Below are 26,742 nucleotides of genomic sequence, written 5' to 3'. Positions count from 1 at the left end.
TTCTGACTGGGAGTGACCGTGTCCCCCTCGCCCTCGCAGGTTGCTGTTGCGAACCTCAGCGAGGCCGTGCAGGACGCAGACCTGCTGGTGTTTGTCATCCCCCACCAGTTCATCCACCGGATCTGCGAAGAGATCACGGGGAGGGTGCCCAAGGACGCGCTGGGCATCACCCTCATCAAGGTGACAGGCCCTCGCTGTGCGCCGGTTACTGGGAACTTCCTTTCCTCTTTCACCTCTTGGAGATAAGGAGCTGAAGGGAAGTTATGGCTGGTTTGGATTTGTTTTTTTAAAGATGCCTGGAAGAGAATCAAAGCCACGCCATCCACGAGCCTTGCTCCTCTCACATTTAGGATGGGCTGCTTTCTATGTAGAGAGGGTTCTCAGGGGCAGGGGCGGGGGTCGCGAGAGTGGGGTCCCCCAAAGAAAGAACCACCAGCTCTGGAAATCTTGCCTGGTTTGCATTCGCTGGGAAATTAATCATCTTTACTTCCCACTCCTGGGTTTATTCCCAAAAGAGAGAGTTTTTAACCAGAAGTCCACAAACCACCCACAGTGGTCCACAGATAGAATTCAAGAGTTCATGGACCTAAATGTGGGGGCGGAATTGCATTTTTATTCATTTTAACCTCTAACTGAAACAAGCGTTTCCTTCGCTTATGAGTGAAGGCCACAGGCCAGAGTTTCAATGACAGTAGTACTAGCAGGACCTTGACCCTGTGATCAATAGTAATTATAGGTATTTTCGTATCACTTTACAGTGGCTTCAGATATCTCAAAGTATAATTTATGCTCATCACTACTTGGAAATTATGGTAATTATTATACCTGCCATGACATCTTTTTATAATTACATTGATAATATACATATACTACTTTGTCACAAATTTTTTTTTTTAACATTTGATAACTATATTTCAGTATAATTGTCTTCCTGGGTAATCTTATGTATTTTGCTTTATGCATATGAAGTCTGAGAATGAGTCCATAAACTTCCCCAGGCTGCCAGGGGAAGAACCCTCTGTGAGAGAGTGTGTTCCATAGTGTTCATAGGTAAATGTTTATGAAAGCAAACAGTTCAATGTCAGTCATCAATAGACTGGACAGATGAATGGTGGAATACTACACAGTAGTAAATGGGAATGAACCGGAGCATTCATGCAGCCGTGTGGGTGAATCTCCAAAGTAATAATATAGCACAAAACAGCACACAGGCGAGCAGTACAGTTTCATTTATAGGTTTTCAAAAATATACTGATATAACTTACTGTTTAGGTGTAGTTTTATGTGGCAAAATGATCAAGAAAAGCAAGGGAACAGGGCATAAAGCATTCAGGATAGGGCTTCACCCTGGTGGGGACCAGGAAACACTAATAAGGAGGATGCACTTGGGGAGAGACACAGGGGACTTCAGTGGTGTCCTTCACGTTCTCTTTCTTAACCTGGGTGGTTACATTTTCATTTAATTTTACTCTTTAAATGGTACATACACAGTATGTCTGTTTAGTGTTGTAAATAAGAGAGGTTTTTCAAGTTGCGTATGCCATTGGAAGTCTGAATCTAGGTGACCTATAAAGCAATGATCTCCTGCCTCTTGTCCTTGGTGGTTCGTTTTCCCCTAACTTGCTGACATCCTTGCAGGGCATAGACGAGGGTCCTGAGGGGCTGAAGCTCATTTCCGACATCATCCGAGAGAAGATGGGCATTGACATCAGCGTGTTGATGGGAGCCAACATTGCCAATGAGGTGGCCGCTGGGAAGTTCTGCGAGACCACCATCGGTGAGGGCCACCTGGGGAAGGGACATTGGGTGTCTTAACAGGCACACTTTCCGTTTCTGGAATTTTCTATAGTGGACTCTTCCCTCCTGCCCTTAACATTCTTGGGCTGGACATTCAGTGGGGTGGGAATTTTATGTAGGAGGCCATTCTGTGGGACTGAAGCATTTCAGTAACCTCTGGAGTGAAAGTAAAGCCAAGGAGACCGTGTTGACCTGCTGTGATCCAATAATGCATTATCGAGGTTAAACACAAAAACACAAGGGTACTTGTACCAAGAAGCAGGTGGTTACATCCATGGTGGGGCCTTAGAAACCCAGCTTTTCTTTTTCTTTTTTTTAAACAACAGGAATTTATTTCTTACAGTTCTGAAGGCTAGAAAGTCTAAGATTAAGGTTTAACCAACACTTTTCTATGATGAGGGCTCTTTTTCTGGCTTGCAGACAGCTGCCTTCTTACATGGGGGTGGGGGGGGTGGGATCAGGGAAAGCAAGTTCTCTGGTACGTCTTCTTATAAGGGAAACCCAGCTTTTCTTTACTCACAAATGCCAGGATCTGGATCCTCATTAGATTCCAAGGAGATCTAGAAATTAATGGGAATGATCCCCACTTTCAGGTGAATAAGCCCAAGGCCCGGAGAGTAAGTTACCAGCCCCAAGGTCACACAGCTAATATAGAACCCAGGCGTGAACTTGGGTCTCCTGTTTCTTGAAACAGAAAGCTCTTTCTACTCTTATCCATTGGTGTTGTGAAAATTTTCGTTTCTTTTAAAAAGGGCTTTGGAATTCCCAAGTGCCTATATTACAGGACTCTTCAGAAGAGTAATACTGTTGGGTTTGCAGGTGCTTTGCAAAAGTGTATTTAAGTTTATCTACCACTCCAGAACTTACTTCCACCCTCGTCAAACACACCAGCAATGCGAATCATTTCTCCTTGGCAGCTTTGTTAAAGGAAGCTCTGTTGTACAGACATTATCTGATTACAGTGGAAAATAGAGATAATCGAAAGAAAACCATTTTTTTAAAATTTCTTTTAAATTTTTATTGGAGTATAGTTGATTTACAGTGTTGTGTTAGTTTCTGCTGTACAGCAAAGTGAATCAGTTATGCGTACCCATATATCTACTCTTTTTTAGATTCTTTTCCCATATACGTAATTAGAGTATTGAGTAGAGTTCCCAGTGCTCTATATGTAGGCCCTTATTAGTTATCTATTTTATATGTAGTAGTGTGCATATGTCAATCCCAAACTCCTAATTTATCCCTCCCCCTGCTTTTCCCCATGGTAACCATAAGTTTGTTTTCTGTGTCTGTGACTATTTCTGTTTTGTAAATAAGTTCATTCATACCACTTTTTTTAGGTTCTACATATAAGCAGTATCGTATGATATTTGTCTTTCTCTGACTTACAAAAACCATTTTTAATTTCATTTAAATTTCATTATTTTTGTCTATTTGTGGCAAACTACTTACGGCTGTAGTTGTTATATACTCTTTTATAATTGTTTCATTTACTTCTATCAGCATACATCTTCATAGTTGCGTAGCATTCTGTTGACAATCCATATATCTGGGCACTTAAAAAATTTTTTTGAGGGGGGGGAGAAACAGTAATTTTGGAGAGGAGAGATATCACAAATAGTAAAAGGAGGAAAACAAAATGACCTATAATAACATTACCCAGGTTGATATTTAAAAGAGCAATGTAGTCACAGGTAAGAAAATTCAAATAGTACAAGGAGGTATAAATTAGAATTAAGATCGTAATTTCCCACCTATTCCCTCTTCCCAAAGAGAATCACTGTTAGCAGTTCCTATGTATCCTTCCAGAAAAAAAATTTTCATATGTATGCTAGTCTGTATATAGGTTTTATTCTTTCATAGTTAGTTCTTTTATTCATCTATGCTTTTAATGTAGCCTGTCAAATTGTTGTGTAATTACTTTTATTTTTCAAAAATAATTGTTAACTAGTTGTTCCAGCTCAATCCTATTTGCCAGTAATCAATTTGCTAATCAGTTGGTTAGGATTGACTGGTTACACCAATCATTCTATAGGGTTGAGACTTCTCCAATCCTTGATTCAAAACTGTAGATTTGAGGGACTTCCCTGGAGGTCCAGTGGTGAAGAATCCGCCTTCCAATGCAGGGGATGCGGGTTCGATCCCTGGTTGGGGAACTAAGATCCCACATGCCGGGGGCAACTAAGCCCATGTGCCACAACTACTGAGCTCACGCCTCAATGAGAGAGCCTGTGTGCCACAAACTACAGAGCCCACGTTCCCTGGAGCCCACGCACCACAACTAGAGAGAGAAAACCTGCACACCATAACTAGAAAGAAGCCTGTGAGCCACAACGAAGAGCCCATGCTGCAATGAAAGATCCCACATGCCACAACTAAGACCTGAAGCAGCCAAAAAAAAACCTGTAGATTTTAGCTAGGATTTTTACATGCCTCTTGGCCTTGTTTCTCCCAGTTGGGTGCATTAGACTTTTTTGGTGTGTAACACAGACAAATACACAGAAGTTACATCTCTTCCTCTGGCTTCTGTTTACCCAGTGCTTCTACTGCCTTCTCTGTGGGTTGGGCCATGGCTGGTAAGAGTGACCTGAATTAAATTAAATTAACTGTTGAAAGTAAGATAGAACAGGAAAGTGATATTTAAAAAATTTTTTTATTTTATCTGAATTTAATTGTGAGGAAATATCAGACAAGCCCAAAGGAAGGGACATTGGTACAAAACAACTGGTCCACACTCCTGAAAAATGTCAATGTCATAGAAGATATTGAAAGGCTAAAGGAGAAGTCTAGAGAGACCTGACCACTAAGTGCAGTGCAGGATCCTGGGCTGGATCCTGGTTGCCATAAAGGCGACACTAGGGTAATGGGGGAGATTTGAATATGGGTTGTAGTTAGATAATCGTGTCAGGGTTAAATTTTCCGGACTTGATCGTTGTGCTGTGGTTATCCAGGTCTCCTTTCTTGATGGCATTAGCAGCCAACTCATTTTTAATTATGACAGATTCAGGAATCTTAGTCCACTTGAGTCTCCTGTGGAGGAGGAGAAAGATGGCATTGTTTTCAGTGTCTGGTAAAAATACTAACGAGCATGGGGAACTGCGGCACCCCCTCGTGGTGAGAAATCCCTTCCTCCTTGGGACTGACTTCACAGAGTCCGAGACTTCCACTCAACCCACAAATATTGTTCAAGTCTGTTATGTATCAGTCATGATGCGAAATGTCAAGGATTCATAAGCCCCTTCTATGCAGAAGGAGCTTCTAGGTACACAAACAATAGGGAATTACAGACTGAGATGAGTGTTTTGAAGGAGTCTTATTAAATAGGTTGATTATCTCCAAAACTTGGTGTGGAAGAGAAGTGGGATTTTCCTGTCTTTTGGTTCATATTGAGTTTGGGGAGCCCTTCCATGTGGCTGATGGGCCTTCCCTGTTCTGGACCAGATGCCATGGGTCCCTGCTTGCTGCATCACTGCTCATGACTGGTAATAATGATACGGTCAGTGCTTTCTTATCCATGATTTAAAACAATAAAAGATCTAAAAATTTAAAAGGTACATTTGATAATGCCATTTGCAGCAACATGAATGGACCTAGAGATTATCATACTAAGTGAAGTGAGTCGGACAAAGACAAATATCGTTTGATATCACTTATATGTGGAGTCTAAAATATGATACAAATGAACTTATTTACAAAACAGAAACAGACTCACAGACATAGAAAACAGTGGTTACCAAAGAGGAAAGGGGGTGGGGTTGGGATTAGCAGATACAAACTACTATATATAAAATAGATAAGCAACAAGGTTCTACTGTATAGCACAGGGAACTATGTTCAATATATAATATATTCCATATCCTATAATAAACCATAATGGAAAAGAATAAAAATAAAAAAATAAAAAAAAGAATAAAAATAAATAAAAGGTGAATTTGAGAAAATGTAAGATTGCTGTAAATCAAGCTCACCTATCTAATGGACACCATGTGTAATTTGCAGCCACAGAGGTACCAGCAGATGCCACCTTGTATCAGTGGCAAATGGAGAACAGTCTTCTCCCTGCCATGTGTCAGGTTACTCACAGCTGCTGATGGTTGGATTAAAGTGGCTCGAGTGGGAGGAGTGAGGGCCTGTCTGTAATGCTTGTGAGCCTCCCTCGTGTCAGAGGCACCAGGCAGTGGCCGTGGTGGTGAGGACAGAGGAAAAAGACAGGAATAACATCACAATGTGAGACCGGGGCTGGTTTGCCCAACCCAGGTGAAGAAACGGTGCTGCTGGTCTGGAGGACTGTTTAAAAAAGGAAGAGGACAGTTTGCTCAAGCGGACATACTTCTAATATTTGGACAGAGGAGAACTCAGCTAAATGACATCATAGCAATTCCTGTAGAATAGAAAATGTGTTCCTTTTTTTGTTGTTGTCTATTTTGGGGCCGCACAGCACGGCACGCGGGATCTTAGTTCCCCGACTAGGGATCGAACCCGTAACCCCTGCATTGGAAGCATGGATTCTTAACCACTGGATCACCAGGGAGGTCCTGAAAATGTGTTTCTAAGTATCGGGTGTAAGTATTTTAAATATTTTATTATATGATGGCAAATTTCCTTAAACCAAACAGAAGTAGGGAGAACAGTATCATGACACCACTGCCCATCTTTAGTGATGATTAACTGCTGGCTGGCCATATTTCACCTGTTTCCCACCCTCTTTCCACTCTCCCCTGGATCATTTTGACATTATATTACTTCTGGGTGTAATTTTGATTGTTGACAATCCTCTTTTTTTCCTGCGTTGGAAGACTATAGTTCTGATTGTGATGTTTGTTGCTTGTTTATCTTCTCTTTTCCCACCCCTGAGAGGAACATAGTGTAGAGAGGGAGTGCGGGCCCTGGAGCCAGAGCACCTAGGTTAGAATTGGGGTTCTACCTCCTACCAGCTGTGTGACCTAGGGCAACTTGGTAAACCTCTCTGGGCCTCCTGTCTGTCAATGGGGCAAATCAGTCATAGGCATGTAAGTATCAGCTATCTAATTATTATTATTATATAGACCTTTGTGTGATCGTTGTGAGCCTAGGCTGTTTTCACAACTGATTCCTATTTAACCTCAGCCAGTCCTGAGTGCCATAGTGTTTTACTCATGAGGCTAGAGGAGGTTAAATCAGAGGTTTGCCAACTTGTCTGCCCATTGGAGTCACCTGGGGAGCTTCAGAAATTAGTGATGCCTGCTCCACCCCAGAGCTTGTAATTTAATGGGTCTGGGGTTTGGCCAGACTTTGGTGTTTTTAAAGATCCTGGGTGACTGTAATGTGAAAACAAGCTTGGGAATAGGCTTGAGAACCTCGAGGCAGGAAGGGCCAAAGTGCCATAGTCCCCAGGCTCTGTGTGGAGATCATCACGTGGGAGCTAGGTCTTGGCTGGTGAATTTTATCATCCTGATTTCTGGAGCCCTCCCAGAGCAGAGCGCCACGCTGCATCCCACCAACCAGAGCAGATCTCACATCAGGCTCTATGTGTAAAGTTTTATTTTTGCTTTGAACTGAAAGTCGCTAACCAAAAAAATAAGGTGAAAAGTACTGATCCTCTGTGTCATTCTAAGCACGGTCCCAAGGGAGGGGATACAACGGGAACAAAAATGAGGACCCTTTGAATGCATTTCCGTCTTCCACAATTATCAGGAACATGTTTGTTGATGTTGTATCAGTTCTCTTGTTGCCATAGTGATGCTAAGTAACAAACAATCCCAGATTCTCAGTGGCATCCAAAATAAGCACAGCTAACACGTGGGTTAGCTGTGGGTCCGCTGGAGGCTGGCAGATCAAAGCTGGGGTCGTTTTGCTCCTTTGTCTCATCTTCCTGTAGAGTCCAGCAGGCCAGCCAGGATGTATTCTCACAGTGAAGGCAGAGGGACAAGGGAACCAGCCCTACTGCTGCACAAATAGGCTTCAGGCCTCCACTGTGTCAGGTCTATTAATGTCCCACTGACCAAAGCCAGTCACATGACTAAGCCCAAGGTCAAGGGGTGGGGAAATCTGTCCCACCCTCTGTGAGTCCAGACACATCCTCTGGTCAAGCCAAATGCTGGTAGAAAGGGATGTACTTTCCTCCCCTGGAAGGAGCTTATAAGTGTGTATGGTAGCAAAAAGTTGCAACAGTTTTAGATATCAAATAATAGAAAGATGCTTAGATAAAATATAATGCGTGTATGCAGTAAACTACAAAGCAGCCATTTAAAGTAAAGTAGAAAGTGTATGATGTCACTGAAAATTATTCCTGCCATAAACGGGGGAAAGCAGATTATGAAATCACATATGTTCTCAATTTTGAGAAAAACTATGTATATTCCTATTTCAGTAAGTTAAAGATGTATGCCAAATTGTTAATGATCCTGTGGTGGGATTGTGGAATATTTTAATTTTCTATTTCTAGTCCTATGACTCTTCAAAATTTCCTATCAGGAAAATATGTTATTTTTGTAATAAGAAAAACGTCATTTTAAACTGTGTTAGATGCAAAAATTAAGATGAGAGGCTGTTATTAATTTCCTTTTTTCTAACCTTTCAATAGGCAGCAAGGTAATAGAGAACGGCCTTCTCTTCAAAGAACTTCTGCAGACTCCAAATTTTCGGATTACGGTGGTGGATGATGCAGACACGGTTGAACTGTGCGGTGCTCTGAAGGTAAAGCAGCCTTGATATTTCTGCTCACAGGAGGAGTGATCACACAGGGCCACTGCTAGCATCATTGCAGCCAGTCCTGAAGAATGGCCTCTGTGTTCTGTGCACGTACTTCTGGGGAGAATAGTGAATTGGCAGCCTTGTTTATCACTTCCTGCTTTGCCCCAGCCTTTCCTTGACGGTTAGATTGCCTCTCCCACTCATGGTTGGCTTTTATTTGTAAATCTGGGAGAAGGGTGGGTGTTTGTTCTTTGGGAAATTGACAGCACTAACATTTGGAAAGCCAGGGACTACTTTGATTGTGGAGTCTTACCTGGGAGTGAAGTATTCTATTAATTTATACATTTCTCCTACTTACTGTCTTGAGCAGGAAGAGGAACTTGGCCCCTCTGAATGATGCTACTCTACTGGTTTGATGGTGTGGTTGGTTGCTGTTTTTAAAGGAAAAAAAAACAATCTGCTGCTGACAGGTCTTTCTAAGAACAGCTTTATCTTTGCCTGTAAAGGGAAAAGATCAGATTAAAGAACCAGCTTCTATGGGCTAGTGGCTTGGGAGGGTCAAGGGAAGTTTCCGCACTTGGTCTTGGGCTCCTGGCTTGTTCCCCTCTGCCTTTAAAAGTCGTGGTCGGGGTCCCTGGGGAACAGCCCACGGGAAGCTGGGCTGCATCTTCTCATCCTTCTCCCCTTGGAATCAGAGCTGCCTTCGCTGCCATCTCAAAAAAAAAAAAAAAAAAAGGGAAAGTAAAGAGCTTCCATGTGAATGGATAACCCCTTTGAGTCACTTTTGAGCAATTTCTTTTGTAGCAGAAGCGGCCTTTCAGGAATTTGAGCACCTAGGGTAGGAAATTAAGTAATCTGGCATTCGCCTCACTTTGTCAGGTGAAAATTGCAAAGATCAAAAGAATGCAGGGGAGACCAGTCCAAAGAGTGCCTTCCCATGCTTTCTCCAAAGTGTACACCTTTTTTCCTGGTCAGAATTGAAAACCACTTTGTAGAATTAATATCGTGTGTGTATGTGTGGTCACGTCTCCATACAATGAGAATTTTAAAAATTGAAGCCAATGAAAGACTTGGGCTCCCAGGCAGTCCATCTTTTGGGCCTCTCACTGTTGTGGCCTCTCCCGTTGTGGAGCACAGGCTCCGGACGCGCAGGCTCAGCGGCCATGGCTCGCAGGCCCAGCCGCTCCGCGGCATGTGGGATCTCCCCTGACTGGGGCACGAACCCGTGTCCCCTGCATTGGCAGGCGGACTCTCAACCACTGCGCCACCAGGGAAGCCCCAGTCCGTCTTTTTGAATGCTGGTGGGGGATTCTCACATTGCACACGGCCTGCTATACATTTAAGATGCTGGCTTTGGCTGTGTTGTTTATTTTTGTTGGTTGAGATTTTTATGTGTTTTTAATAGTCCTTCATTAAACTAATGACAGCTCGCCAGCAGTGGCACCATGAAGGCCTAATTGCTCAGCATGGTCTGTGTGCTCCAAAGCTCTCTTGAAGTGACTGGGTTATTTTCGGTGGTGGATGGGGAAGCTGTGAGAACCCGCCCAGAACAAAGGAACAGGGGGAGAAGAAAGATTCTAGATTGAGGGCTCTGGAGAAGTTTCTGCTGACGGGACCACATGCTGGTCCTGTGTCTGAACTGAGCATGGCTTTTCATGTCTGTTGGCAGGAAGCCTCCCGCTACCCATGATAGAGTGGTTCGTGGGGGGCAGAGGCAGATGGGGGTTGAGGACCATTTAGCATCCTTCCCCTGGCTTTCCTTTAAAACAGGATCAGTTACCATCACTGCTGCTGGCTTGCATCAGAGCTGGGAGTTTTGAAAACTGAGAAACAGGTGCTTTGGCAGTAATTGAGTCTAACCATCCCATTGGACAGATAAGGAGATAAGAGAGCCAAAGAGTAAATGACTCAACCGGCTGTATAAAAAAATTAAATTAAATTTAAAAAAAATAAAGAGTAAATGACTCAAACTTAGCAGATATTAGCACGGTCAGAATGTGATCATGGATTTTAAGATTCAGTCCGGTGTCTTTTGTTACTCTGGACGACCTGACTTTTCTGGTTGGTGTCCAGGCAAGTTGAATGAAATGAAGCCCTCCCTTGCTAGAGCCTGCCCAACCACGGCAAATGGGCGTGTGTTTCTTTGATTATGTAATTAATCATTTTGTTGTTTTCTTCCTGATTATAAAAGGTAGTTTCACACAACAGAGAGGTGTAGAGAAGAAAGTGAAAATGACTGATAGACAGTCCCTACATCCTGAGATAATCACTATTAATGTTTGTTGTCTCCCCTGCCAGTCATTTTAGCAAGCACACATTTGTTAGGTCCCCTTTTTGAAACAAAAACTGGATCTTACTGTTCAAGTAGTTTATGTTTTACTTTTAAAAGAAAATTTATTTTATTGAAGTATAGTTGATTTACAATGTTGTGTTAATTTCTGCTGTACGACAAAGTGATTCAGTTACACACGTATATGCATTCTTTTTTGTTTTTTTCCACATTAACAACCTTTAGTAATCTTCTCCACACTAAAAATATTTTTGAAGTACACTTTTTTTTGTGCTCAAAAACATGAGGGCATTTGACTTACCAAAAAAAGGGGAAAAAAAGGAGGAAGAAAGATAACAGCTCCTTACAAGGATAAAAGAAAAAGAAAATGCAAAATGCAAAATCATGTTGTACCAGTGCGTCTTACTGCTTCAGAATGTCCTTCACCTCTTAGCTAAATTAATCTCTTAATCACTACGGCAGTATTCCTTTTTAAATATCAACTTTATTTAGGCATAATTCGTGTATATTAAACTGCACCCAGTTAAATATATAATGCAGTTGGGTGTATATACCCTGAAAATCATCACCACAATACAGAACATTTCCATCACCCCAAACAATTCTGTATGTCTTTTTTTGGTAAATTTATTTATTTATTTTTGGCTACGTTGGGTCTTTGTTACTACACGTGGGCTTTCTCTAGTTGCCGCGAACGGGGGCTTCTCATTGCAGTGGCTTCTCTTGTTGCAGAGCATGGGCTCTAGGCACATGGGCTTCAGCAGTTGTGGCACGCAGGCTCAGTAGTTGTGGCTCGCGGGCTCTAGAGCACAGGCTCAGTAGTTGTGGCACACGGGCTTAGTTGCTCCGCGGCATGTGCGATCTTCCCAGATAAGGGCTTACCTGTGTCCCGTGCATTGGCAGGCAGCTTCTTAACCACAGCGCCACCAGGGAAGCCCACGTATATGTCTTTTTGTAGTTCACCCCTCTCTCCCAAGCCAGCAGCCACTGATCTGCTTTTGTACACTGTAGAATTTTTATAATGGAGTTGTGCAATATGTACTCTTCTGTGTCTGGCTTCTTTCACTAGCAGTGAATTTTTGTTTTAATGTAAAGTTTAAGAGGTACTTCATATAGAAAAGTACAGAAACCATAAGTGTACAGCTCAACCTATGTTTCTTTTTATTTATTTAATTAATTTATTTTTGGCTGCATTGGGTCTTCGTTGCTGCATGAGGGCTTTCTCTAGTTGTGGAGCGTGGAGGGTACTCTTCATTGTGGTGTGCAGGCTTATTGCGGTGGCTTCTCTTGTTGTGGAGCACGGGCTCTAGGCACGCGAGCTTCAGTAGTTGTGGCACGCAGGCTCAGTAATTGTGATGCGCGGGCTAAGTAGTGGCACACGGGCTTAGTTGCTCCGCAGCATGTGGGATCTTCCCGGACCAGGGCTCGAACCCCTGTCCCCTGCATTGGCAGGCAGATTCTTAACCACTGCGTCACCAGGGAAGTCCTCAACCTATGTTATTTTTAATAAATACTTTATCAGGATTAAGTTTCATTAACAGAGACCCAAAATAATAGTGGCTGGGACTTCTCTGGTGGTATAGTGGTTAGGAATCCACCTGCCAATGCAAGGGACACAGGTTCGAGCCCTGGTCTGGAAGATCCCACGTGCCGCAGAGCAACTAAGCCCTTGCGCCACTACTGAGCCTGCGCGCCACAATTACTGAAGCCCACGGCTAGAGCCCACGCTCCACAAGAGAAGCCACCGCAATTAGTCCGCACACCGCAACAAGGAGTAGCCCCCACTCACCGCAACTAGAGAAAACCTACGTGCAGCAACAAAGACCCAACACAGCCAAAAATAAAAAATAAATAAATTTATATAAGTAAATAAATAATAAAACCTGTGCACTAAAACCAGATTTAGTTTCACAAACAATTTTAAAAAAAATTAGTGGCTAAGCAAGGTAGAAGTTTATCTCTTTCTTGTGTAAAAATCCTGAATCCATATGACAACTCCATTCCACCGAATTCTCAGGGACCCAGGCTCCTTCCAGCTCACGAGGTATGGCTCTTGTACTTGTATTCCAAGATGGTGACCAGAGCTCCAACCATCACATCTGCCTTCCAGGCAGCAGGGTGAAAAAAAGGATAAAGGGCATGTGGCAGCTGTCTTTTAAGGCAGGTTCTGGGAGTAACAGTGTAACAGTTTGGCTTCATCTTAATGGGCAGTACTTAATTGTGTGACTATACCTGCTGCAGGGGAGGTTGGGACATTTCCCCCTCTCTCTGGGTAGCCATATACTTGCATGAAAATCAGGAACTCTAGGACTCAGGAAGAAAAGGAGAGTAGACTGGGAGATACACCCATTACCTGTGCCACAGAGGCTCGGCATTCTTTGTAGGGTTGTCTGTGGTGAGGCTCACCACCCTAATTGCTGGGCGTGTAGGTTTCCTCCAGGGCTTTGGCTGTGATGAATGTACTGTGGGCCACAGCCTGGTGCCCAGTCTCAGCCAGGGCCACATGTGGCTGTGTGCATTTACATGCAAATTAATTAAAACTTTTTTTAAAAATTCAGTTTCTGAGTCACAGTAGCCCCATTTCAGAGACTCAGTAGCCACATTAGTCTTAAGTGAGTCTCAGCAGCTAGTGGCTACTCTGTTGGACGAGCAGATAGCAAACATTTACGTCATCGTAGAAACTTCTGCTGGACAACACTGCTCTCGCTAAGGCAGCTTCTCATCAGGGTGTGCAGCCTGGTGGGCTGAGCGTGGGCTTGACTTTGGGCCTCCTAGACATCTCAGCCAAGGTGGCCTTACACAGTACCCAACCTGCAACCCATACGTGGTACCTCGACGTAGTTAGCCTACACTTTTCAGGTTTCCGCGAGGCGAGGTCAGATGCACTCGGAGGTGGCCTCAAGAAGAGTCAGGCGGGTTGTTGGACTTACAGAAAATACTGACTTGGTTTTCAGCAGGGCCATTCTCCCTAGGTGGTGAGAGTGTTTGCATAAACTGCGGGTCACATGGGCTGCTCCTCCAGTTTTGTAGTCTTTTTGTGGGTGGGTGGGAGCGAAAGAAACTGAGCCCTATCCAACCCGCCCCGATTCAGGATTGCAGAGACCGCACTTCGCGGAGGATGATTGCCTCTGAGTATTGCTATCACCTGGGAAATGGGCAGGGGCTTAAGGACGCCTGTCTTCTGAAAATCATGGTATTTTTAGCTCTGTTTAAAATAGTGAATAAATTTTCACTATTCACATGAATAGTTTAAAGCAGATTTAAATGCCCAGCGGATAGTGATAAATTTCACAGCTGAGCGACCTCAGAGGACATCTGTTCGGGTGCTATTCAGACATGATCTGACCAGCTCAGTGTGTTTATTTTTCTTTTGACAGTGATAAGTGGTAGGTGAGAGAGTGAGGATTTCAGGATGCATCATATGGTGATTAAACAGGGCCCAGGGTCCCCTTAGAAGGGAGGGGTTGACTCTGCAGTGGCCCCTCCTCCCCGTGGTGGGGAGGCCAGACATCCAGGGGAAACTGGGAGGTGGTCCCAACCTGTGTGCCCCTGGGCCACGGGCACCCTCCTCTGCCTTTTCTCTGAGCGCAGTGACATAGAAGGTTAGAAGCACGCGTTGGAGCTCAGGGCTCGTGCATTACAGCTCCTGCTTGGATGCTTCCAGTGACTGAGAGCGCACTCCCTTTGCTTCGATCTTTTCCGTTGGGTGGGGTCAACTCTTCTTGTTAGAAAGTTCTTGTCTTGCTGAGCTGGCCCCTCTGTGCCTTCCACTCACCGGCCTGGAGCAGCCTTGCGTGATCTGCTCTCTGGAGAGAACTAGGAAGCTGGGCTGCCAGGGCTCGAAACCCAGCTCTCCTGATCCTGACTGTACAACCTTGGGTGTGCTACTTACCCAGGTGCCTGAGTTTCCTTGCCCCTCACTGTGTGTAGTAACAGGACCTGCCTTGTAGGAATGTTGTGAAGATTAAATCAGTTAATAATATATGAAGCACTTAGAAACAGTTCAATAAGGTTAACTTTTTTTTAACATCTTTATTGGAGTATAATAGCTTTACAAAGGTGTGTTGGTTTCTGCTGTATAACAAAGTGAATCAGCTATACATATACATATGTTCCCATATCCCCTCCCTCTTGCGTCTCCCTCCCACCCTTCCTATCCCACCCCACTAGGTGGTCACAAAGCACCGAGCTGATCTCCCTGTGCTATGCGGCTGCTTCCCACTAGCTATCTGTTTTATATTTGGTAGTGTATATATGTCCATGCCACTCTCTCACTTCGTCCCAGCTTACCCTTCCCCCTCCCCGTATCAATAAGGTTAACTTTTGTTGTTATTTTTATTATTCTTTCCCATAAATCTTTTCTCCTCCTAGGCCTCCTGCTTTTGCCTCCTGAGCCTCCATGCAGGCCCAAGAGGCAGTCCTCTTTGATATCTGGTTGCAGAGGTCTCAAGAAGGTCTCTTGGACCCGGAGAGGGGTGGGAGTGGCCAGGCCACATTTGCCATACCATGGAAGCAGCAGGGGACAGGGAACAGTGGGCCCGTGGAGCCAGGCACCGGGGGCGTGTCCCATGTGCATCACTTACCAGCCGGGCGTTCTTGGCAAGCCGTTGACCCTCGCTGAGCCAGCCAGGGGGACAGGCACACACTTGCCGGGGTTGCCATGAGAATTTGGATGAGACCGTGTGTGCAGTGGCCTGGTGGGCTCACTGTAGGCGCTTCGTAAATAATCCGTAGGAGCCCCTCGTTGAAAGGACGTCCGTGTTATGTCCCATCCAGTCTGTAGACGTTGGCTGGGGTTGGTTTGTCAAGTGACCTCCAGAGTGGGTCGCGTTGTGAGGAGGGGGGGTGCACAGGGACACAGCCCAGGAGGCATCAGAGAGCCATTTCCACAATCTAACCATTTGGAAGCTAGGCCTTGGCATGTTGCCATGGTAACTTCGATAAAACCATTTGGTGGGCTCACCAACAGTTGGCTTCGTGGTCTCTGTGGTCAGTCTCTCTGCACATCCTTAGGTGTCTCTCTGTTGCCCCAGGGCTGTCCCACTGTCTGCGGTCCCCTGGGACTGCAGTTCAGGCCACAACTGATCCAGATTCCCTGGAGGGATGTCACCAGCAGAAGAGCCTTGAGAGATCTCGTCCAAGCCCTGAATTTAACAACCAAGGCCAAGAAGGCTCAGACAGATGGAGTGATTATCCCAAGGTCACACAGCGACAAGGCAGACTGAGAACCAGAAGCCCACTGGATGTCATGCGTGTGCCCCTCGTATCTCCCTATGCGCTTCCTCAGTTTGGCTGCTATGCCAAGAGGGGTGACTGGGCCTGTCTGGGCCCAGCCTTGGGTGTTCTCTCGCTCCTGGTCTCTGCAGTGTCCCATCTAAAAGGTCCGGCTGTTCCATCCCAACGCAGCAGCTCTGGGGCAGAGCCGCAGAATGGATCCCAGTCCGCCCGTCAGCATCTCTCCAGCTCCTTCACTCTGCCTGTCCCCTCTCCTCTGCACGTGATGCTGCCAGATGCCAAGCGCGCCCAGCCGGGAATCGCCCTCCCCCCATCCCTGTGCACACGCAGCAGGTGCTTGGGGCTGGTGGTTGCCGTCAGGGAGCTGCTGAGGCCTACAGTCTGCATTGCCTGTGTGGTGGGAAGGACTGGAGAAGCTCACAGGTACAGGCAGAGGTGGTACCTTATGAAAACATGCTCCCGGGTCAGGAGGCTGGATTCCTCAGCTCCGCCTGCAGCTGTAGGAGCCAGGGTCTGTGTGGATCCTGGCCTTTGCAGAGGAATAGCCAGAACCAGAGTAAGGCCTGATGTGATTGCTGAGGAAGGGAAGGTTCATTTAGGGCCCCTGCCTTCAGCTCCCTCGTTCAGCTGTCTTCATCTGCTGCCACCCGAGGAGCCAGGAGAGGGTCCTGCTCTGTCGGAAGCCCACCGAAGCTTCTAGAGGGCTCACGGGAACTTTTTCATCTGACGTGGCTGCGTCCTGTCAGGGACAGCCTGGCCACATCAGTGCTGTGTTTGATCTGTCTTATAAAAAACTGCATATCAACCAGAGAAGACATTTTTCCTCCCCGGGTCATTCCATTTTCTATCTTATCCCTCAGATTTTATAGTCCTGAATGTTTTTAAAAATGTTCTGTCTTTAATTAATTTTTAAAAATTAAGGGGAGTGAGGAAGAAATGCACTTATTTTAGCTTATTTCTCATTGTTACTAACTGGCTTCATAGTTTAAGGTCTTAAGGCACAAATCCATATATAGGCATCAGGTATTATGGCAAAATGCTTGTGTGGTTAGACAGAGGCAGAATACTTGCATTTTTTCCTGCATTGAGTGCTCTTGGAGAGGGAGCTGGTAACATGGAAAGAGCTGGCAACCTGAGGGTTGACTGGTGTCCCAAACAAGTCCACCCCTCCCCCCACCGCCACCCCCTGTCACCTCCACTCAGGCACTACTTGGCATGTGTGATTGTCTGGTTTTACATAGGATTTGAGACCCAGTTCAGATGCCACTTCCTCCATGCAGGCTTCCCTGCTTTGAAATGAAGCTTCTCTGCACAATCTCGTCCTTCTGTCTCCTGATGTGCTTTTCTGTGTCTTTTCCCAGTGATATTGTCAACTCCTTGAGGACACCCTGTGTCTAATTCTATCTTTGCAGCCCCCTGCCCCCTGAGGGCACCCTCAGCCCCTCCAGGGTCCAGCGGGGCTTCCCACAGTGCACGCTCAGTACACATGGGTTGAAATGAGACCCAACGTTCAGTACCTCTTACGGAATATCTCTTTCTGCTGAGCATCATTGTGATTTGTGCACAGGTTTTATTTTCCTGCTAAGTTGGGGGTGATGAACTTTTTCCAGAAGAGCTCATTAGAAAATGTGGGCTTTGCAGACCTTAAAGGTCTCTGCACAACTACTCAGATCTGTTGACAGCACACAGGCAACCACAGACAGTATGTAACTGAACGGGAGTTCCTGGTTTCCAGTACAACGTTACTTATATAACACTTGGCCCTGATTTGCTGATGCCCGAACTAGGTTATCAGCTTCTGAAGAGGCAAGTCTGTGTCTGATCTGCCTGGTGTGCAGCAAAGAGCCACGCAACAGCCCAGCGCTTCAGAAATGCTCATTTAGGGATTATTAAATTTATTTATTTATTTACTTACTTATTTTTGGCTGAGTTGGGTCTTTGTTGCAGTGCACGGGCTTCTCATTGCGGTGGCTTCTCTTGTTGCGGGTCATGGGCTCTAGAGCACAGGCTCAATAGTTGTGGCGCGTGGGTTTAGTTGCTCCGCAGCATGTGGGATCTTCCCAGACCAGAGATCAAACCCGTGTCCCCTGCATTGGCAGGTGGATTCTTAACCACTGTGCCACCAGGGAAATCCCAGGGATTATTAAATGAAACAAAAGGCAGAAACTTGATTTGCACGTATGCATTCATCATCACGCAGCAATTCTGACCCAGGTACGCTCCCAACAGAAGTGCCTGCTCACGGCCACCAGAGGTCATGTACCAGGTGTCATAGCAGAGCCATTTGTAATGGCTCCAAACTGGAAACTACCCCTATGCCAATCAACAGAACAGATAAATTGCAGTATATTTGCACAATGGAATATAACGTAGCAATGAAAATAAATGCGTTATGTGTAAAAATACGGCTGAAGCTCACAAACGTGATGTCAAATTGAGACAGAGAAGATAGACACGAAGGATTACACCCTGTATGATTCTATTCATATAAAGTTTAAGGACAAGGAAAGTAAACCTGTGCCATTAGAAGTCAGGAGAGAGGTTACCTTTGGTGCAGGGGTGACCAGGAGAAAGTCAGAGGGGGCTTCCTGGGGCACTGGTTACGTTCTACTCCTTGATCAGGGAGCTGGTTACACAGGTGTGTCTGGTTTGTGAAAATTCATCAAGCTGTGCACTTATGATTTGACTACTTTTCTGTGAATGTTATAGTTGAATAAAGCCTTTGATTTATTCAACTATAAAAGAAAAAAAAGAGGGAGGGAAAAAAATAAAATAAATAAAAGCACCTATTGCAAATAAAGAAAAAGAAAAAAAAAACCGTTTGTTCAAACAGTATTTGACCAGAGACTACCATCCACTGTTCCCATTCTGGCTGATGCCGCCCTCTGAGCACAGGTGTAGGCTCTTTGCCCTGTGAATGGGAATATGGGAGCCTGGTCCCTTCTTTCTACTCTCTCTCACGGGTACAAAAGCAGAACCCCGGGTCGTGGGACTTCCCTAGTGGTCCAGTGGTTAAGACTCTGAGCTCCCAATGCGGGGGGCCTGGGTTCAATCCCTGGTCGGGGAACTAGATCCCGCATGCTGGAACTAAAAGATCCCGCACGCAGCAACGAAGACCCGCATGCTGCAGCTAAGACCCGGCACAGCCAAATAAATAAATAAATGTTAAAAAAAAAAAAAAGAACCCTGGGTCATGTGGGACCCAGGGGAGCCAGTGTCCCTCCTTCCCTGCATTCTCTCCCCCAGCGGGCGTGTGACGGCATCCCCGGGCTTCTTGTCTCCTTTGTAGAACATCGTGGCCGTGGGAGCCGGGTTCTGCGACGGCCTCCGCTGTGGCGACAACACCAAAGCCGCTGTCATCCGCCTGGGGCTCATGGAAATGATCGCCTTTGCCAGGATCTTCTGCAAGGGCCAGGTGTCCACGGCCACCTTCCTGGAGAGCTGCGGCGTGGCTGATCTGATCACCACCTGCTATGGGGGCCGGAACCGCAGGGTGGCCGAGGCCTTTGCCAGGACCGGAAAGGTAGCCCCCGGTGTGGGATCCCAGTCTGGGGAGAGCCGCTGACCTGTGGGTGGAGGCTGTGTGTGCTGGGCTTGTCCTGCTCACCCCCATCTGCCTTTGCTTAAAAGTGCTTCAGTCCTACACCCTCTGCCTTGTATGTCGTTATCTTTTCTTGGCTTGCAGCTCTCCTCCCCCACTCGGCTCTTAAAATAAGTGATGCTGTAGATTTTACAGGAGATTGTTTTCATCCTTTGTTTTTAAGACCATCGAAGAATTGGAGAAGGAGATGCTGAATGGGCAGAAGCTGCAAGGACCTCAGACTTCGGCCGAGGTGTACCGTATACTCAAACAGAAGGGGCTGCTCGACAAGTAAGTGTCCCATTGTCCATGAGGCCAGGGGAGCGGCCATCATCCCCCCGCCTTGCTCACGACCCCCAGCCTGGTCAGCACATGAGCACAGGCACTTGATGAGTGTGTGCAGAAAGTTACTGGGTTAGTTCCGTCCTTTGTGTGATGTGAGGGTCTATGGCAGGAAACATCTACCTACCCTGAAAATGAGCATTTACACAAAACACGAAACGAGGGAGGAAGGCTCAGCGCTGTAGGGCATAGTACAAAATAGGAAGTTTGAGATTCTGGCTTGTCCTGCAGGGTGTTTGGTAAGAGCTACATGACATACATTTTAAATTTTAAAAAAAGATTACTTTGTCCTTTTAATAAAAAGATACAGCCTTGTTAATGAAATGTCAAACAATTCAGAAAAGAAGGAAGGACGAGTTCCCCCCAGGACTCCAGCACTAGAGATGCCCTGTTTAAGGTGTGATGAGCAGACTTGTAGTCTCCCCACCCATCCTCTGCTGCCTGTCCAGGCGGGTCACGTGTTAGAGGCGGCTTGGATCAGCTTGCCGTGCTGCTGGATGGAGGGAGGAAGCCCGGTGGTCCCGCAGAAGCTGCCCAGCGTCTGAGGCTGCCCCAGCCCTTCCTCTTGTCAATTTGCTAAGCCTGTCTTTGTAATCACGATGCTACCACACCACCCAGTAAATGCTTGTGTGGCACATCCTGGGCGTCCTTAACGCTCCCGTAATAGTCTGGAGAGGTGGGTGCCTGGGAGAGTGGGGAGCTGGTCCCCAGCGTGCACTTCTCTGCACCGGGAGGTGGGTCACGGGTCTGCCATCAGCTCCCTTACCCTCGACAGGTCAGTCTAGATGCTGCCGGTCCCAAGCACCTGCATCTTAACCCCGCCGCCTGCATCCAGCTCTCCCCCTTGTTCAGCCGTCCAGTTCCCTATTGGAAGTTAGAAATGAGGGGCAACAGAGCATTTGTTCCTTCCTTAATTTGCATTTGATTTTTTTGAAACAGCTTTCAGTGCCAGCCGGGCAGAGGGGGGAGTCATAAACAAGCGTAGGAGGAGGAGAACTACCTTTTAATCATGATTAAAAGGAAAATACCCATGACATGCATGGTTTTCCTTACCTATTTAACAGCAGACACTGATGGGTTTGTGTGTGATTGGGGCTACTTTAATGACCGTTAAGTCTTTATCAGGAATTTTTGTTTTAAGTCTTAAAAAAAATACCTGGGTGTTTGATGGTGGTGAGTCTCTCCCAATCACAATTTTAAAGTGGCATCTGTGTGCAACCAAGGTAGAGTCCTAGGATCCCACAGTAGTATACAGATAGGATAGGGTCCTGTCCTTTGATAGGATTCTATGAGTTGACACACTGGCCAGTGTGAGTCTGTGTGTGTTGTCTAACTACTGGAGGATACAGGCTGGAACAGGTGTTCTGGGATCAGTACCTGCCTGTTTTAAAGCAAGTGTAACCAAGCAGGAGAAACCTGCCTCTCCACAGTCATGTCCCATTTTCTTCTGATTAGAAATCGACCCAGCCATCCCTGTGCTTAGTGAGGTCGCTGCTGGATTGAGGGGCACCTGCCCTTCTCCCAGGCCTAGTGTCGAGTCCCATGGGTCCATCCCCCACTGCGCCTGCCCCCAGTGGCACAAGTAGAGCCAAGTCCTGCTATTCTCCTTTTGCACCACCACTTACCTGGATTTCTTTCTTTTCCATTCCAGCCATCACCATGCTGGTCTTCCTCCATTTCCTCCTCCCTTGCCTGCTATAGAAAGAGCGCTGAGCAGAAGGACAGTGGCCTTGTGTCTCATTAGCTGTGTGGTCTTGGGCAGGTCATGATTTTAGCTGCTCTGTGCCGTTTATCCACAAAGTCAAAGGGGTAGACCAGATGACTGCTGTGGTCACCTCTAACTCAGAGGCCTCCTGCTCTTAGAGAAGGAGGTCCACAGGCCTTAGGTTGGCATCTCAGTTGAGTACCAACTTTGTTTCTAACAGCGTGTCCTGTGACCCCTGCTTTAATGGAAGCGGACCTCCCTTGGCCCCAACCGCCTCCTTCTCAGACTCCTGTGTGCATCTGTCCTGCGGTTTGGCCTGCCTGGACACCCCCTTATGAGCATCTCAGCCATCATCGCCCACAAGGCAAGCCAGGTCTGTCCTCAGAGAACCTCTTTCATATCCTCCAGATACAAATCATTTTCCCTGCTTTGAACTTACTGTTTAGAGCAGCAGTCGGCAAACTTTCTCTGCAAAGAATCACATAACAAAGATTTCATCTTTGTAGACCACATACAGGACTCTGCCGTACAGTCTTTGTTTCTGTTCATAGTTCTTTAAAAAGGTAAAAATGATTCTTAGCCTACAGGCGGCACAAAAACAAGTCACAGGCCAGACTTGCTTCTCAGGCCATGGTTTGCCAACCCCTGGTTTAGACACTATTGCTGCTAATGTGCTATGGACTTAATAAAAACAATTAAAGTCATACAAAAGAAAAAAAAAATTAAAGTCATACAAAAAGGCACACAGGGGCTTCCCTGGTGGCGCAGCAGTTGGGAGTCCGCCTGCCAATGCAGGGGACACGGGTGTGTGCCCCGGTCTGGGAAGATCCCACATACTGCGGAGCAGCTGGGCCCGTGAGCCATGGCCACTGAGCCTGCGCGTCCGGAGCCTGTGCTCCGCAGTGGGAGAGGCCACAACAGTGAGAGGCCCGCGTACAGAAAAAAAAAAAGAAAAGAAAAGAAAAGAAAAAGGCACACAGGTTAAAGTGGGTCCTGATCCCTACACCAGATGGAGGTGGATTTCTCAGGGTTCATTGAACTTTCCACATGGCCCTTTTGTTTGTGTGATGGGTAACGAACTCCACAGTCTGCTTTGTCCCTTTTCATCACTTCAGATTTTTTTTTCTTTTTTTTTTTTTTTTTTGGCCGTGCTATGCAGCATGTGGGATCTTAGTTCCCCAACCTGGGATCGAACCTGTGCCCCCTACATTGTGTGGAGTCTTAACCACTGGACCGCCAGGGAAGTCCCCTAGGATATATATATATTTTTTATGTATATATTTTATATATATAAATATATATATAAAAAGGGGGGGAGGAGAGAAGGGGGGAAAGAGGGGAGAAGGGGAGGGAGGAGGGGGAGGAGGCAGCATGGGGAGAGCTGGCGCCCTGTGGAGCTGTCACTCATAAAGCAGAACTGGCAGGCTCAGCCTCATTTCCTTACTCCTCATGACCAAAGCATGAAGCTGACAGTAAACAATGTGGGCTAAATCAGGCCTCCTCTCCTCTTGAGTCTTTTTTTTTTTTTTTTTTTTTTTTTTTGCAGTACGCGGGCCTGTCACTGTTGTGGCCTCTCCCGTTGTGGAGCACAGGCTCCAGACGCACAGGCTCAGCAGCCATGGCTCACGGGCCCAGCCGCTCCACGGCATGTGGGATCTTCCCGCACCAGGGCACAAACCCGGGTCCCCTGCATCGGCAGGCGGACTCTCAACCACTGCGCCACCAGGGAAGCCCCCCTAGGATATATTTTGAAAATCATTCCACATCTGCACCTAGAGGTCTCATTTAATGGCTGCAGAACATTCCATGGTGTGGGAGAACCTCAGTTTATTTATTAACCAACCTTCTCTTGATAGACATTAAGACATTAATAGACATTGTTGGGGTTTTTCTGCTGTTGTGAAATTTGCTTTACTTAACGTCCTTGTGCCTGTGTCTTTATGACCATGTGTGAGTATCAGGTGTTTGTATTAGTCTGCTTGAGCTGCCACAGCAAAATGCCACAGACAGAGTGGCTCACACAACAGAAATTTGTTTCTCACAGTTATAGAGGACAGAAATCGAAGGTGTCAGCCGGGTTGACCTCTCTGAAGCCTCTTCTTCCCGCGTCTTCTCGTGGTCCCCCCTCTGTGTACGTCTGAGTCCTAGTCTCCTTTTCTTATGAGGACTGCAGCCGTATTGGTTTAGGGCCCATCTTTTTTTTTTTGGCCACACCACCCGGCGTGTGGTATCTTAGTTCCCTGACCAGGGATCGAACCCGAGCCTCCTGCATTGGAAGGCAGAGTCTTAATCTCTGGACTGCTGGGAAAGTCCCACAGTCCATCTTAATGAACCCTTTTCACTTAATTACCTCCTTCAGTGCCCTGTCTCCAAATATAGTCATTCTGAGGGGCTGGGGCATTGGGTGAGTTTGGGGGAGGGGTACAATCAGCCCATAACAGTGTTGTAAGCTCCTTGAGGCCTGGGGCCTCATTTATAATACTGCACATCCCTGCTCATGATTGAGGCCTGACACATCTAAGCCCTCAGTATCCATTAGTAGGATAGCTGATTTATTTGGTTTACACCCATTTTTTAATAAAATATTATCTTTTGTCTTCCTTTCACTTTTTGAAAAAAAATATTTATTTTTTGGGAAGTATTGTTGCTGTGCAATATTATATGCTACAGGTGTACAATATAGTGAATCACACTTTTTAAAGGTTATACTCCATTTAGTTATTATAAAATATTGGCTATATTCCTCATGTTACAAAATATATGCATGTAGCTTATTTTATACATAATAGTTTGTACCTCCTGTTCTCCCACTCCTGTATGGCCCCTCCCCCCTTCCCTCTCCTCGTGCTCGCTGGTAACCACTAGTTTGTTCTCTATATCTGTGGGTCTGCTTCTTTCTTTGTTATGTTCACTTGTTTGTTGTATTTTTTAGATTCCACATATCAGTGATATGGTACAGTATTTGTCTTTCTCTGACTTACTTCACTTAGCGTGATACCCTCCAAGTCCATTTGCTGCAAATGGCCAAATTTCGTTCTTTTTTATGGTTGAGTAATATTCCATTGTATATATTTACCACATCTTCTTTATCCATTCATCTGTTGATGACCATTTAGGTTGCTTCCATATCTTGGCAATTGTAAATAATGCTGCTATGAATATTGGGGTGCATGTATCTTTTCAAATTAGTGCTTTCGTTTTTTTCAGATATGTGCCCAGTAGTGGGATTGCTGGGTCGTATGGTAGTTCTATTTTTAGTGTTTTGAGAAACCTCCATACTGTTTTCCACAGTGGCTCTACCAATTTACATTCCCACCAATAGGACTGTAAATTTTTTCCACATCCTGGCCAACATTTGTTATTCGTGTTCCTTTTGATGATAGCCATTCTGACAGGTGTGAAGTGATATCTCATGGTGGTTTTGATTTGCATTTCCCTGATAATTGAGCATCTTTTCATGTGCCTGTTGGCCATCTGCAACTCCTGTTTGGAAAAATGTATATTCACTACTTCTGCTCATTTTTTAAACGGGTTGTTTGTTTTCTTGTTGTTGAGTTGTATGAGCTGTTTATACATGTTGGATATTAACCCCTTATTGGTCATACCATTTGCAAATATCTTCTCCCATCCACTAGGTTGTCTTTTCATTCTGTTTATGGTTTCCTTGTCCTCCTTTCACTTCTAACCTTCTTTAGAGAGTTCCCCAAACTGATCTAATTGGCTTCGTAGCATTTTAAAATTTAGAAAATAGCATTGAGACGGGCATTATAACCTAGTGGTTGAGTGTTGGCTACAAAGTCAGAAACTGTGCCTCAGTTTCCTCATCTATAGAGTTGAGATAATATTATCTACCTCATAGGGCAGTTGTGAGGGTTAAATAAATTACTTATTGATAGAAATCCCCCCTCTCCCTACCTCTGTATCACTTGTTAACATCTCATCTACAGAACACATTTTGGAAATGGCTGGTCATGAAAATTGCTCTTGGCTTCAAGAGCAACGCCCAGTTAAAATGCCTTGAACAGTAGGGTTATTTTTCCCACGTAACAAAGAATCTGGAGGTGGACATTATTAGGGTTGGCTCAGTGCCTCTGGATTAGAAGCTTAATGATCTTGTTAACCTTCCCTCAAAGCTTCAAGATGGCTCCAGCAGCTCCAAGCATCACATACACAACTGCACTCAGGGGCAGGGAGCAAGGGCAGTCTGGGTAGCAGATGTTTCCTCCAGTGCCTCTCAAGGAGAGAAAGATCTTCCCCAGAAACTCTCCCAGATGTATTGTGTCTTGCTGGCTAGAAATTACTGGGCCAATTCTAGGTGAAAGAAAGGCTGCGAAAGTGAGCCTTAGGCCATGTCCAATCTCGATAAGGAGAGAAAGGGGTTGGGAATGGTTTCGGGTGGCCACTTAACCACCTGCCACCCTGCTTGAGGGACATACAAGTTGTTCTCATCTTAGGAAGAGGAAAACTCAGCCATGGAAGGGGTTGAAATCTCCAGGCTCTAAGTCCCATTCACAAGAATTTATTCAACAAATACTCACTGAGCACCTGCCCCTTGCCTGCACTGGGCCAGGCTATGCTGATGCGGAGGTGAACAAACTAGGCTTGGGCCCTGTCCTCTCGAACAGTCTGGGACCCAGTGGCCACCCTGTGGCTGCATTTATAAGCTGTTTATTTATTGCACATCCACCATATGTCAAGTGTCGTACTGTCCACCTTACACATAAGTCAGTTACTACGATAATCTTGAGTGTCCAGCCCCATTTTGCAGATGAGCAACAGGGTCAGAGGGTTTGTGAAACTTGCCCAAAGTTAATAGGCTGTGGAGTCAGATTTGATTCTCTACCTGACTCCAAAAAACCCCCAGAACATTCTGAACCTTAAAAAACCCACAGTGGGGCTTCCCTGGTTGTGCAGTGGTTGAGAGTCCGCCTGCCGATGCAGGGGACATGGGTTCGTGCCCCAGTCCGGGAATATCCCACATGCTGCAGAGCGGCTGGGCCCGTGAGCCATGGCCGCTGAGCCTGCGCGTCCAGAGCCTGTGCTCCGCAACGGGAGAGGCCATAACAGTGAGAGGCCTGCGTACAGCAAAAAAAAAAAAAAAAAACCCCACAGTGACAGACTGTC

The 26,742-nt window shown here is 45.9% G+C and overlaps 2 protein-coding genes across 3 annotated transcripts in view; one reads left to right on the top strand and one right to left on the bottom strand.

Annotated features, from left to right (window-relative positions):
* Positions 1–26,742, top strand: part of GPD1L (glycerol-3-phosphate dehydrogenase 1 like) — a 56,883-nt gene that overhangs the window by 26,201 nt on the left and 3,940 nt on the right. Inside the window, exons 3-8 of one of the 2 annotated variants that reach the window (XM_033405468.2) lie at positions 40–180; positions 1,639–1,777; positions 8,357–8,469; positions 19,281–19,514; positions 19,756–19,862; positions 21,839–21,991. In XM_033405468.2, the coding sequence (XP_033261359.1) occupies positions 40–180; positions 1,639–1,777; positions 8,357–8,469; positions 19,281–19,514; positions 19,756–19,862; positions 21,839–21,956 (852 nt within the window). In that variant the 3' untranslated portion in view covers positions 21,957–21,991. The remainder of the gene's footprint in view (positions 1–39; positions 181–1,638; positions 1,778–8,356; positions 8,470–19,280; positions 19,515–19,755; positions 19,863–21,838; positions 21,992–26,742) is intronic. The other variant, XM_004279686.4, reaches the window with a different exon arrangement.
* The window catches only part of LOC117196528 (40S ribosomal protein S27-like), a 433,126-nt gene continuing 421,210 nt past the window's right edge, over positions 14,827–26,742 (bottom strand). The window contains exon 2 of the mRNA XM_033405477.2: positions 14,827–14,905. The gene's annotated coding sequence lies outside the window, so the exon portion shown is untranslated. The remainder of the gene's footprint in view (positions 14,906–26,742) is intronic.

Source organism: Orcinus orca, chromosome 10 (assembly GCF_937001465.1).
Source record: "Orcinus orca chromosome 10, mOrcOrc1.1, whole genome shotgun sequence".
In the NCBI taxonomy this organism is placed as follows: Eukaryota; Metazoa; Chordata; class Mammalia; order Artiodactyla; family Delphinidae; genus Orcinus; species Orcinus orca.
Note: the sequence above shows the minus strand (reverse complement) of the source record. Positions and strands in the feature narration are given on the sequence as shown.